The 13,192-nt window shown below is 41.1% G+C and overlaps 4 protein-coding genes across 4 annotated transcripts; 3 read left to right on the top strand and 1 right to left on the bottom strand.

Moving 5' to 3' along the window:
- Positions 1-970: 970 nt before the first annotated feature.
- PKNH_0923500 (conserved protein, unknown function) lies at positions 971-1,459 on the top strand (the record flags this gene model as incomplete). The annotated part of the gene is made up of 2 exons (XM_002259223.1): positions 971-1,053; positions 1,291-1,459. 2 exons carry the CDS (start codon positions 971-973, stop codon positions 1,457-1,459), a joined length of 252 nt encoding a protein of 83 aa, XP_002259259.1.
- Positions 1,460-3,391: 1,932 nt separating this feature from the next.
- PKNH_0923400 (small nuclear ribonucleoprotein Sm D1, putative) lies at positions 3,392-3,775 on the top strand (the record flags this gene model as incomplete). The annotated part of the gene is made up of 1 exon (XM_002259222.1): positions 3,392-3,775. The coding sequence occupies one exon, from the start codon at positions 3,392-3,394 to the stop codon at positions 3,773-3,775; it is 384 nt and encodes a 127-aa protein (XP_002259258.1).
- Positions 3,776-5,621: 1,846 nt separating this feature from the next.
- On the top strand, positions 5,622-7,330 carry PKNH_0923300 (mitochondrial import inner membrane translocase subunit TIM44, putative; the record flags this gene model as incomplete). The annotated part of the gene is made up of 2 exons (XM_002259221.1): positions 5,622-5,861; positions 6,167-7,330. The coding sequence occupies 2 exons, from the start codon at positions 5,622-5,624 to the stop codon at positions 7,328-7,330; spliced, it is 1,404 nt and encodes a 467-aa protein (XP_002259257.1).
- Positions 7,331-7,747: 417 nt separating this feature from the next.
- PKNH_0923200 (DNA-directed RNA polymerase, putative) lies at positions 7,748-11,794 on the bottom strand (the record flags this gene model as incomplete). The annotated part of the gene is made up of 1 exon (XM_002259220.1): positions 7,748-11,794. One exon carries the CDS (start codon positions 11,792-11,794, stop codon positions 7,748-7,750), a length of 4,047 nt encoding a protein of 1,348 aa, XP_002259256.1.
- Between the last annotated feature and the right edge of the window lie 1,398 nt (positions 11,795-13,192).

The raw sequence follows: 13,192 nt of genomic DNA, 5'->3' as shown, positions 1-13,192 counted from the left end.
CTCTACGTGCTCATCAAGGCACTGTGTGTGTCCCCCCTCAGCTGGCGCTTGAAGAATGAGTCCTTTTAACTTTAAAGATGTCACTGCATAGGCTTAGAGGCATGTTTTAATATATGCGAATATGCTCCGGTAGAAACCAACCCCTATGGGTTCTGTCCCCACGTAAGCAAATCGTCTTGTTATTCTAATCGTGTTGTTATGAACATGCGAAACGCCAAACGCGCCACACATTGCTCATAAAAGTGGCATTTTTTTTTTTTTTTTTTTTTTTTTTCTGCGTATACGACTTTTATAGGCGTTTTTAAGGTTAAAATGTTCAATGGATGTTTTTTATTTTATTTTATTTTTTCCCCTGCGACGGTTGCTATGTTTTATGCTGAAGGAAGTCGTCCCGAATCCCCTGCTTTTCTCGCGCTGTGCACTTTTGCATATTTGTTGGGGTATTCGGACTTGGCAGTTCCTTTATCCTTTGGGGGCAATTCACCGCAGGAGTAATCATCCTGGTCGTCATTTTTTTTAATGGTCGCACATCCCTTGCGTTAAAGTATCAAATCGACCCTTTTCATTTCTTCAATTATCTTCTTCACATTGCACACAACTGCTCCTCAAAGTAAGTCATGACATTTTTTTTTTTTTTTTTTTTTTTTTTTTTTTTTTTTTTTTTTGTCATTCCGAACAGCATCCCTTCCAGTGTTTGCAAAATTTTTTTTACAATTTCTTTTTGAGCATATTTTTTTAATGTATTGTGACTGTATGGTTAAATCAGTCATTTCCGCAATAGCAAACCGTCGCTTCGTATGTGTGGGGGGGCCCGGGGGCATACTTTCCTCAGCACAGGCAAATTCACAACAAGGGGTACATGTAATTGTAAGTGAAATGTGAATGTAAGTTTTTTCCCTATTTTTTTTTTTTTTTTTCCCGCTTTTTTCGCCGCTTCTTTCCCCGCTCTCCTCTCAAACAGTCACCCAAAATGTTTTTCATCCCTGTCGAAGAAATCTTCAAATATTTCCCCAGTTTTTCGAAGGACCGAGTGAAATTCTTACGACGTTACAGGTGAACAGAGCATGATGAGAGAGTGCGCGCGGTGTCTGCGTGGTATATGACCACCTAATAGACTGCGCCTGTAAGTGGTGTTGGCCAATGTGGACTATATCCGAAGGGCGATAAATATTGGGGATAACGCCCACCTTCACCCTTATGTTGGCTATTACTCACATGTATGTCTCATCACTCAATTTTTATCATTATGACGATTCATTTTTTTTTTTATTCCGTCTTCGCCGAATGCAGCTTCCTAAGCCTTATGTTAGGTGCAGGAGCCGTCATGAAGTCGCATAGGCCGGATTTCTCCGTGCGCAACTACACACCATCGTATTTTTATAAGTACCATTTGGGGAAGTTAAAGAATAAGGGGGTGATCGACGAGGAGAAGTACAACAAGCTGTTGAATGCACAGTGATGGGTGGGTAGTGGACCACACACAATGATGAATGCAAATCCATGGAGAAGTTGTCCTACAGCGAGATTTGTCGCAATAATTCGTCGTGAAACTTTCCTTAAGTAGTAACCGAGAGTATGTCGAACAATCTGTTAAGGTTATTAGTAGAAGAACAGAAATGCACGAAGATTAATAATGGCGGCTAAAAGGAGAAGTATTAATTGAGGGAGACATGATGTAAACCCTTTTTTTTTTTTTTTTTTTTTTTTTTTTTTTTCTTGTGCTTAGGTGATCCGATGCGAAAATGAAAAGATGTAATCAAACAATGTATTTGCGTAAGCTGAACATTTCTGCTCATGTCTGGGGATTCCTCAAGTAGTCATAGCCATGTACACCTATACCATCAATATGTGCACAGGTCACAGGAAGGATATTTTTTTATCGTCATCCTAAATGTAACTCCTGCTTGTTCAGTTTTATTAACCTTTTCAATGTGTAACGTGCGTGTTCTTTATGCCTATTAAATTTTTTTTTTTTTTTTTTTTTACCTTCCCAACTAACCATTTTGCGTGTGTGCTAAAACATATATCGTCTACACTGCGCATGGCGAAAATGGAGCTTGTTCATATTTTTTGCAAGGGCTCCAATAAGATGTTTAAACGTTCGTATCGTTACTCTCCTCGTACAGACGAAGGAGTGTGTTGCGAATAATGCGCATATTTCCTTCTGCGGAAAACAAAAGATGTTGGTATGAAAGGGACGGTTTAGGGCTGGTCAACATAGGGGGTACCTTTTGCGTAATCGTTAAACACGTGGAGTGCCCTGACAAAAGGGTACCACATAGGATGGAGGAAAAGTTCTATTTGTCTTACCCTTTCAATTGAGAGGTTTCCCCCCCCAAAAAAAAAAAAATGGGCCATTGCTGTACTGGTGCTTATATGAGCAAAAGGTTGTAGTCCACATTTGAAGGCCCATTTTTAATTTTCCATGTAGGAGTAATATTACACATGGCATTTTTCCGTGATACCACTCCTTTTAAATATGCCTTTTAAAGCAGAGAAGTATGAATGTGGAGGAACCAATGAGGAGGGTTGCTCTTCCTGCGAAGGTTGGGAAAACATCTGTCGCCTTTTAGGTGTTCTATACACTGGGGCGAAGATTCTTTGTTCATCCTTTTTCTTTGTAACTTTTTTTTTTTTTTTTTTTTTTTTTTTTTAATTTTTTCTTTGTTTTCCTAACATTCGTTTTTTTTTTTTTCTTCTTAACGTCTCTTTTTCTTTTTTTTTTTAATACGCATATATGAATTAGTTTTAAGAGTGCAAGAGAGATCTTTCCCAAATTTTTCGCAATTCACAAATCGGCGTTGATTATCCGAAGGTGCCATCTTGCGATACAGCCATTTTGTGATTTTTTTTTTTTTTTTTTTTTTTCTCTCTTTTTTTTTTTTTTTTTTTTTTTGCCTGACCTGCGAATGTAAATATATTGCGAGTAAAATTAATAAACCAACGTGAGGGCTACCCAAATCTGCAATGCTTTGAAGGAGGAAGCTTTTGAGGAAGGATGTTTTTTTTTTTTTTTTTCTCCTTAAGTAGTTTTAAAATAGTACACCGTGCTTCCTCTCCAGACAAAGCTTCACCTATTATTGAGCAGATTTTAACAAAGCATGTAGAGGGAAATCCTCGCTCATGCGCAAGGGGTTAAAGATTACAAAGACCCATGGGTAGAGTACCTCCATTTGGTGACACCCCACAGGCGAATTCGCAGCATCGGGAAACGTTGTAATCGAAGCAGAAGAACGGGAAGGAGTGTCCGTGGTGAGGTGAAATATATACACCGATTGAACGCAAGTTGTAAATTGTTATCGCGCAAGTGAGTATCATTCAAATAGGCACCTCCTAATTAAGCCCCTTCGAGCGTATACCCCACAGTTACTTCCCCTCCAGTGCAGCCACAATGAAGCTGGTTACCTTCTTAATGAAATTAACAAACGAAAATGTCACTATCGAGCTAAAGAACGGGACCCTTGTAACGGGGATCATAACGGGGGTTGACATCAGAATGAATACACACATGAAGAACGTTAAAGTCGTAATTAAAAACAGGAATGTCGGTGAATATAATGTTAATACGAAGCAGTTTTTATCGCTAGACCACGTAACGATCAGGGGGAATAACATACGGTACTTTATTCTCTCCGACAGTCTCCCTCTGGACACGTTGCTGGTGGACGATACGCCAAAACAGAAAATATCCAAGGACAAGGGCTATGCAAGCAAAGACAAGGTGAAGGTCGGGGGAAAGGGCAGGGGACGCGGTCGAAAAATTATGAAAAGGTAGGGTTGAGCGAAGCGTGGGAACTGGATTAATATGAATGAAATGAATGGAAGAGAGAAATTGCGCAGAACTCAGCTGAGGAAAATGGATCCTTCCCAACTGGACATCTATACCTTGTTATATCACCATGCGCATGAATATATATATTTTTTCAACACCGCGCTTTTTTTAAAAAAGAAGAAAAAATTGCCCATCGTAATGGCTAGCCAATTATATACTATCTTTTCCCATTTTATTAAATATTTTTACCTGAACAATTCATAATTTTTTTTTTTTTTTTTTTTTTTTTTTTCCCATATTATTTTTACGTCCTTTTATTCATTTCAGCTTTTATACCTGTGTGTATTTTCGTGGGGTGTATGTTTGGGTATTGATAACACATCACACCACTTCGTCTTTCGCATCCCTGCAACATATTTCGCTTAACTTGTTGCGCTTGTGAAAGCGCAGATCGCTGGCTTCTTTCCTTATGCGATATGGCAATCATTTGCTCGTTTAAGATGAAACGGAATTGTACGCACATACGTGTAAAAGGATGTGCGGGCGATGGCAACGATGTTGTAGCTTGCTTTTACAGTGACCCATTGAGCTCGTTCAGCCTTATAATGACCCTTCCTTCTGCGGGAGAAATGTTGGCCATCGTGAAGAAGTCAATTCGTGCTATTTGTGACAAATCATAACAACTCACAGAACTGCTTCCATTTAATACGCACAAGGCAAGGGCACTTTCTCCTCTACAAAATTTCCCCTCCTTTTTTGTCGTTCCTTATAAAAGTTTATTTATTTATTTTTTTTTTTGAAGTAAACATTTCACTGAAATTTTATTCAACTGGATGCATTTCCTTTTACGCGACGAGTTGTAAACATAATGACAGGCGGAACGAACAAGTGGCTTGTGACTAACACGTTTGTGCCTCCATTACAGCTTTAATAATATTTTTTTCTCCCGTTGTTTTTGCGCATTCATTTTATTCTTTCACAAACTTGGGCTTCAATTTTTCGCCTACGTTCAAATGGCCCCTTTCTTAACACGGGCAAAAATCGTGCATATGGAAAAACACCCGTGTAATTGAGGTCGCTCCATTTTTGCCCTACCGAAGCCTCTTAAAAATTCCGACCTTCTCAAGAAGCTAAAATAAGCGACGAAAAGGTATGTAGAGAGAGTGTTGTTTTTGTGGTCCTTTGCATTATAATAAGAGGGAGAATTTTTTTTTTTCTTTTTTTTTTTTTTTTTTTTTTTTTTTTACGCATAAAGGAGTACCGCTTTTTTTTTTTGTACGTTCATTCACGAGTGTTAAAAGGCATATGAAACTGTACATGTTCGTACGTGTATGTTTTTGCATCTATAAACCTGACCGCAGTGCTGGGGACAAAGTTCCACGTTGCAGAGTTAACTCCACTGCTGGGTAAATCAGCCTATGAGCAGTGAGAGTTCTCAGTGGAAAAGAGGCGCCCGTTTGCCGATTAATTTTTGCATACCGTTGGTAACGCAGCACAAGGGGGAGAAAACGCCCGCTTTCTTACTCACATAAAATACGCACCTGTATACGAGCACTACCCCATTTTGCGTTCCTTTTTTTGTGCTTTTTTTTTTTTTTTTTTTTTTTTTTTTTTTTGTTCCCGTTTGCCAGACCGACCGCATATACCTGATGCAACGACAGAATATGTCGGCTTTGTGGCATGCCCATGTACTGAAGGTACCCCGTCCGCATGTTGGTCAGCCTACCTAGTTGACTCCACTCGGCGGCATAAAAAAAGTAGTGCGTTCATGTGTATGCACTTGTGTAATTAATTACGTGTGTACGCTGGTGGACGGCGCTTGAGTCAAGAACCCAGGTGGAGACGCACCATGAGGAGCATTCTAAATAGCGTGTTCGTTGTGAACCAGAACGTTGGCAAGAACGCAAAATGTAGGAGATTCATTTCGGGCTCATCTAAGGTGAAAAGTATTTTCGACAGAAAGTATGTATTCAAGGGTACGAACTACTTCCTCTGGAGTGACGTGCGAAACGCACAACGGGGGGCTGTCCATCTCACAGGGGAAAACAAGAAATTCTTTTCAACCTTTATGAAGAATGTTATCGATCAGGTAAGTTTTCTCCTTTCCAGTGGGTACCATGGAGGGGGCACATCTCTTCCGCTGTGAAAAGATACACTCGCTGCGCGGCTCGCGTGTAACCAATTGGAAGTGTTCCTCGCTGTACATATAATCGGCGTAATCATTGCTAATCACCGTTCATCATCCTACCTGTTGATCGCTCATCATCCTACCTGATGATCGCTCATCATCCTACCTGTTGATCGCTCATCATCCTACCTGATGATCGTTCATCATCCTACCTGATGATCGTTCATCCTTGCTAACACTTGGTACGAACCACCCCCCTTTGACAGGTCAAAAAAGACATGAAGGAAAACAAGCAGTACCAAGAGGCCCTGAAGGAGCTGAAGGAAAAAACGGAAATAGACCACAAAGCAGTGAAACTGAAAAAAAAAATTCGAGAAAACATAAATCTCCTAAAACACATAAAGGAAAAAAATGAAGAAGCAGTGAAGCTTGTCTGCAACGATGTCAACAACTTTATTCATTATTGTTTTGAAAATTACACGATTTTTAGATTTTCCAAAAATGCCAGTGTGAAGTTTTTTCTGATTCTGCAAAAGTTCCTCTTGTGCACAAGCAACAAGTTAACAGAACTGGCAGACAAATGGAACGAGAAAAACAATGCCTTTGTGAAGTTGGACAAGTGGAGGCAAGAAATGGCCATCAGACGATACAAGAAGAGTGCTCATGCGGGGAGTAATGTGGACGAGAATACGGACAAGAGTAATGACCTGGGAACGGGGGAAAAGGGAGACCATCCCAATCAGTCCAACACGGAAAGTGCAAAGAGAGCAAAGAATTCTGGAGAACACGCGGAGGAGGTGATGGAGGAAGAAAAAGCAGGGAGCAGCGAATTGGTTCTGGCACAGGAATCTGCATGGGATAAGTTTGGAAGCAAACTGAAAGATATGCCATTTTTAAACAACTTTTTTGAAAATCCCATTTTAGGCAAATTATTTGGGGAAACAGAATTAGCCGCCGCATTGAGGGAGATGAAAATGTACGACCAGAATTTTAAGTTATCTGAATTGATGTACTTGTTTGAGTTTGTTATTTCTAAACACATCGTGGAGTCTTATCTAATAGGTGATGAAGAGACACTGCGGGTGCATTGTGGGCAATCAGCTTTTAATTCTCTAAACGCAAGCATAAATGAGAGGAAGAAGAAGAAAGTGTACTTGGATACGAATGTACTGATATACAAGAATCACGAGCTAAAGGGGGCCCAGAGAATGGAAGAAAGTTCCCCGTGGTTCATCTTTACGTTCCACACGCAACAAATAAATTGCCTGAAGAATGCGAATGATGAAATAATTGAGGGGAACATTGATGACATTCGTGAAGTGGTTTACACCATCGCTCTGTCCAAGCACCCCGAACCGGAGAGGGAGGGCCTGCTTTACCCCTACATTGTGCGCGAGTTCGCCATCATTGGGAACACCCCTTCGTGGTGAGGAAGCGGTGGATAGATGGGGGTGGGACATAAACATTCTTCTCCGCGCAACCGTAAGCCGGAGGTTCCGTGCCAATTTGGAAAAAAAAAATAAATAAAAAATAATAAAAAAAAAACGGGGATAGATACCGTCAATGTGGAACTCATCTTTTTTTTTTTTTTTCCTTTTTTTTCCTTTTTTTTCCTTTTTTTTAAACAAGAAAACGCCTACAGTGCATATTGCAGAAGGCGTGTTTGGTTTGATTTAAATTTAATCATCAAGAGGCGTGCGTCTGTCTTCTGCTCGCCGTTCAGTTGGTTCTTAAGGCAAGCAAAAAAAAAAAAAGGAATGTATGAATATATGCACGCGTGAAAGATGTACACACATTTGCATGATCATGTGCGTGCACATCCGAATGAACACGCATTGGTATGTCGGTCAACTAAAAAAGTAGCGACTGTTCCGAACGAGGGATACGTCTAGGTGGCCCTGTTCCGGGGGGGCTGGAATTCTAGATGCATATTTCCCCAAGCGCATCTGGTAGCTCTGGTAAAGGTTCTGTAATATGGGTTCATTGTACAAGGTGACAAAAGAATCTCTAATAAATTTGTTCATTAAATCTACGTTGCATGCGTGAGCCCAGTAGGAATCATGCACAGCGGCAAAACTGAAGTTATTTTCGAGGATCATTTTTTCGGCTGTCATCATAAGGTGAGAAGCGTCCAATGAATGAACAAAGTTTGGAGGGAATCCAAGTCTCTGTTTGTTTTTATGGAGCAAGCTATTTTTATAGGAGATGACACTGACTGACTGGAGAGGAGTGTTCACTAAAATTCTTTGACCTAATCTGTATGGCTGTTCACATGGAAGACCAATTGGAGACAACCACGTGACGGGAATGTTCAGTTCGTTTGTAACTTTAGACAAGTTATTAAACCATTTTTTTATTATCATTGCTCTTTTGAAAATTTCGCTGATGGACTCAAAGATATAATTGGCTATATATTGGGACAACTGGTTAATGATATTTTTGTCGAGAACCTTGCTAATCATGTTTTGGATTTTCCCTTTGACTTGATCCTTGGCTCCTACTGAGGTGACTCCATAACAGATGGTCATGATGGTTTGCTTTACGACTTTCCTTTTCAGCAGGTCGTACTTGAAGCAGTACTTGGCCAGTTCTCCTCGGCAAGCTGGGGTAGACATAGCTGCATTGCCACCATTACCACTGTTGATACTATTGATGCTACCGCTAGTGCTATTAGTTGGCCCCATGGTGGTAGGAGTTGCCGTTCCGTCCAAATCGGCGCTAATTTTACTCTTCACAATTTCCAACACAACGGTGTAGATATCTTGCGGTTCATCCGACGGAATGATGTTTACCGCCTTCCCCCCATCGTAATCCCTTCCCAGGGCTGCATAATGCTGCAGCCCATTGCAAGTGCCATCCTGTTGTATTGGAATGTTACTCCTATACTTGGATGGATCAGGACATTCCAACGCTCTCGTGAGATCCATCGAAACGGACAGAGCTTGCCAAGGTTTCTCTGCCATGTTCCAAAAATCCAAATGTTCAAAAGGATTTTCACTAAGCTTCTTTATATTATCTAAATTATCATCCACCCATTTGATCCTTTCCTCGAAATTCAGTTTGTCTTTCCCAAAGTTGTTGGATAAGTGTATTTTAAGCCAGAACAATCCCCTAGGGCCAATTTCTTCTTTGTCATGGAAAGTAATCAAACTTCGGCAAATGTCATCGCTCATATGGTGGAGGTGTGGAGAGAGAGGATACATTCTTCCACGGAAATCAATATTATGAGGGAAATAAATCATCTCACAGTTTTTTAATGTCTTTGCCACTGCTATTTTTTGTAAAAATGTGGGTCGCTCACTGATTAAACATTTATTCAGTCTGCTAATTTCCTCCTTTAACAAATAATACTTTTTAATATCTTCTACATCCTTCCTCCCCATATCCGAGGGTCCATTGGGGAGATCGTAATTCTGTTTACGCGGTATGTTTCCAATGGTAATCCCCTGCGCGTATGCATATTCTATCAAGTTTAAAATTTCTTCATTTATTTTCCATCGAACATTTCCTATTTGGGACACTATGTTTTTAATACGCTCGAGGTTACACACGTCTATGTTGAATAGAGGCTTGACATTGCAACGGATGAAATTGTTCTTCAACAGGATCATTCCTCCTTCGGCGTGTGTCCACTTTTTCGGCTTGCTTATCATTGGTAAATGGTTCAGAGGGATATGAGAGTTTATGGCATTGTTAAGAAGGTAATTCGCACAACACTCCCGCATGTGTATGACTCCATACCAACTACCATTATTCCAGATATACGAGTGGATAAAAACTGGGAGCTCTATCTTGTTGGGGTCCCTCCTCGATCGGTACAGAATTATCTGCTTGTTCTTTAACTTCTCCTTCTGTCGTTTGCAGAAGTTGTTTTCGCGCGTTCGAGCGGTTTTCCCCGGAGTCTCCTCTCCATCACCTTCGCCATCCTTGTGACCACCTTCGCCATCCTTCTGACCACCTTTACCATCCTTCTGACCACCTTTACCATCCTTATTATCTCTCTCATTTCCCATTCCTTTCTCCCTTTCTTTCATTCCTTCCTTCTCATTCTTCCTTTCTTTTCTTTCTTTCTTCCTTCTTTTTTTTCCCCTTTCGGCCGCCTCCTCGACACCCCTTCCCTTGCCTCGATCCAGGATGACAAAATCTAAGGAGTTGGACTCTTCCTCATAGTACTTCTCATATTTCAGCTCTTTCTCATATTTACAATCGGCGTGTAGATTTTCTCCGTTTCCCTTGGCCATCTTATGGAGGAGGAGGTAGTACCTGTACTCATTCCGGTGTTCCTCCTTGGCGATGCTCAGGTCTACATCCATCTTCGCGCAGTCCATAAGCATTTTCAGGAGAAGCCCACCAACTGCGGCCTTCTTCTGCGAATTCCATTGGACCAGATAGAAATCGTCCTGGGGGTTAACCTCGGGGGAGCCTCCTTCGGCAGATCCTACAGTGTCTGTTGTAGTAGCCGTTGGAGTAGCTTCCGCTGCGATAACTTCCTCACCCCTTTGGCGCCCACCTTGGAGCTTCTTCCTGATGTCGCAAAGTATTCTGTATTTCTGAAAATGAGAAAAGGATGCGTTAGATTTGTTCCTCTTGACGTAGCGGTAGAGCAGATTGTTCTTCTCTAGTTCTTGGAAATTCATCTCGTTGTTGATTTCTTGGCCGATCTTAATAGCGATGTGCGTAAAGAGTGACTGGTATGCGTACCCCTGCTCGAAGTTTTTCGATTGCGTGATGATACTGTTGGCATATTTTTTTTTGTGTGGATTGAATGTATACTGAATGGTCCATTTCACGGTAATGATGGCTAGCAGTTTATCCTCCACTTGTTCTGGTAGCCCTCTCCGACCAATATCACTTAAGGAGGCTGCACTCGTGGTCCTTCTAGCAGTATTACCTTCATCGTTACTACATGATCCTCCTTGATGTCGTTGCCTTTGTCTGTACGTTGCAATTCTTCTTTCAAGTTCGTTAACCCAATTCAAGTATATTTTACAGAGCCCCCGTATTTCCGTTATCTTCTTCAAGTCGTGCAGATTCGAAACGAACTCCTCCGCCTCCTCGATGGCTTTCTGATAAGACGACCGCTCTATCAGCATTTGCCTGCGCACGCTCACAATATCCTCCTCGGGAGGGCCCTTCCGCGTAAAGCGTTTTTCACTTGTATCCTGGATAATGGGGTATATGTGCTCTCCGTACAATTCCTTTTTCGCCTTTCTGATAAAATTCACATCGAAGAGGCTGTTCACGTCGGTGCCTGACCCCTCGATGCCTGACCCCTCGGTGCCTGACCCCTCGGTGCCTGACCCCACGGTGCAGTCATTGCCAAAATTGATATGCACTCCCTCTATATGACTGAGAATTTCTTCGCCCCCAAGATCACACATGAGGAGACCATTGGCTGCCATGTACTGGTCCAGGTTTTCAAAGAAAGTCACTATATCTCCTTCTACATTTTGTAGATACTTTTTATTTAACGTGTTTATATAATTTACAATCTGTTGTTTCTTCCTTTCGTCCAGTTTTTGTATCGACCTTATTAAGTCGTGCAACTCATTCAGGGCCTGTTCGTCTAGGTTCTTCGTCTCCCCATCGGGTCGCAATGGGGAGGTTTCCTCAAGGACTGAGTAGTGCGTTTGTGAATCCACTTGGGGTGACTGCTCACCCACAAACTGTGTAGAATCATTACCAAAGGTTACATTTTTGTTATTCCCGCTAAGTGGCCTAATCGAAACAGAGTCGTCCTCCCTCGATACAACTACCTTCGAGGATATAAATGCCTTGGTGTTCCAAAGCTGCGCGGTCTGTCTGTTTGCGATTCTTACATAAAGGGCGGTGTTCTTTTTACATAACTGTGCGAAGCGGGGGATAAAGTTTGACGAGAGTGCCTTCAATTTCATTTATTGTAAGAGGTTGGAGGAGAGCGCAAAATTATATGAAGGGAGGGGGGACGACTGCGCGTCATTTTGGAGCAGTCCTCTCGGTTGTACATATGTTGTAAATAAATGTGGGCACACATATGCCTTTACATATGCATGTCTGCACGTACTCATGGTTTCCTCCTCCCTTGGTTCCACAACGTGGGGACTCCACAACCCATGGTGTTGCAAAAAAAAAAAAAAAAAAAAAAAAAAAAATATGCCTACCGAATGTGTGTATGCATGTAGAGAAAACTGTACTACTTCTGTGACAAACAAATAGATAATTAATTATCAATTTTATTTTTTATTTTTTTTTATTTCTATAGCAGCCGACTCTCACATCAAACATGTTATATGCTCATTCTTGCAAGGAACAAAATTTCGACGTGATGGTGTTTCCTCTAAAATTTTTAAAAAAAGAGAAAAAAAAAAATCCAGCTTCTTTGTCAAATCTAACGTGATGGATAAGGCCGGATGAAATTTTTTTTTTTTTTTTCCCCCCTTTCAAGTGGAAAGAAAATGAAGAAACGAAAAAAAGAAAAAAAAAAAAAAAAACGTACATTTTTCTTTCTTTTTTTTTTTTTTTTTGCAGAAATTGTTCAACCCTCTTCCGCGGAGAAATTATTTTGGGGGGGCCGCTTAGCCTGCATACACGCATATACATAAGCATATTATAAAAAAAATATATGCGCGTAAATAAAGGCTTCTATATTGGTATCCTTGGGAATGATCAAGGAGGAGAATGGACGAACATGTTGCGGGGCGTGCAGTTAAAAAACCCGTTTGGGCTTCTCTCCTCCCCGGGGAATCCCTCATTCCCTGTGCTTCATATTTTACAGCGGGTGCACCATCATCATTCGCAAACATGGGATTACCACTTTCTGAATTGGGTTGATGTAAAGATTGGAACCTTTTTTTTTTTTTTTTTTTTTTTTTTTTTTTTCTTCTACTTCCGTTCAATGGATCATCTCTTTTCGTCTATACAACGGAGAAGACGAATACACTTTCATACGCAGCCGACACATAGCCATGCCACTGGAATGGTGACGGAAGGCCCGGGGGCACACAACACAAGCTATTGCCCCCTTGTCCAGTCAATCCATTGGGCGAATTCTTCTTTGACATGCACATGGTGGAAAGGAAAAAAAAAAAAAAAAAAAAAAAAAAAAAAAAAAAAACTGTACATTTGCGTAATACGTATAACTCATTAAAGTTACTGCCACAGAATGGATGTAATTGTTCGCCCTTCAGGACGATAATTCTGGATTCCAATGGAGGGAGGCATACAACTTGTATCCAGTGCGTGTATAGGTGCACACATATACAGCAAGCGATCGATGAAAAACAGCTACAATCGCCACGCCCATCGCAATTGGA

This window comes from Plasmodium knowlesi, assembly GCF_000006355.2.
Source record: "Plasmodium knowlesi strain H genome assembly, chromosome: 9".
Lineage (NCBI taxonomy): Eukaryota > Apicomplexa > Aconoidasida > Haemosporida > Plasmodiidae > Plasmodium > Plasmodium knowlesi.
Note: the sequence above shows the minus strand (reverse complement) of the source record. Positions and strands in the feature narration are given on the sequence as shown.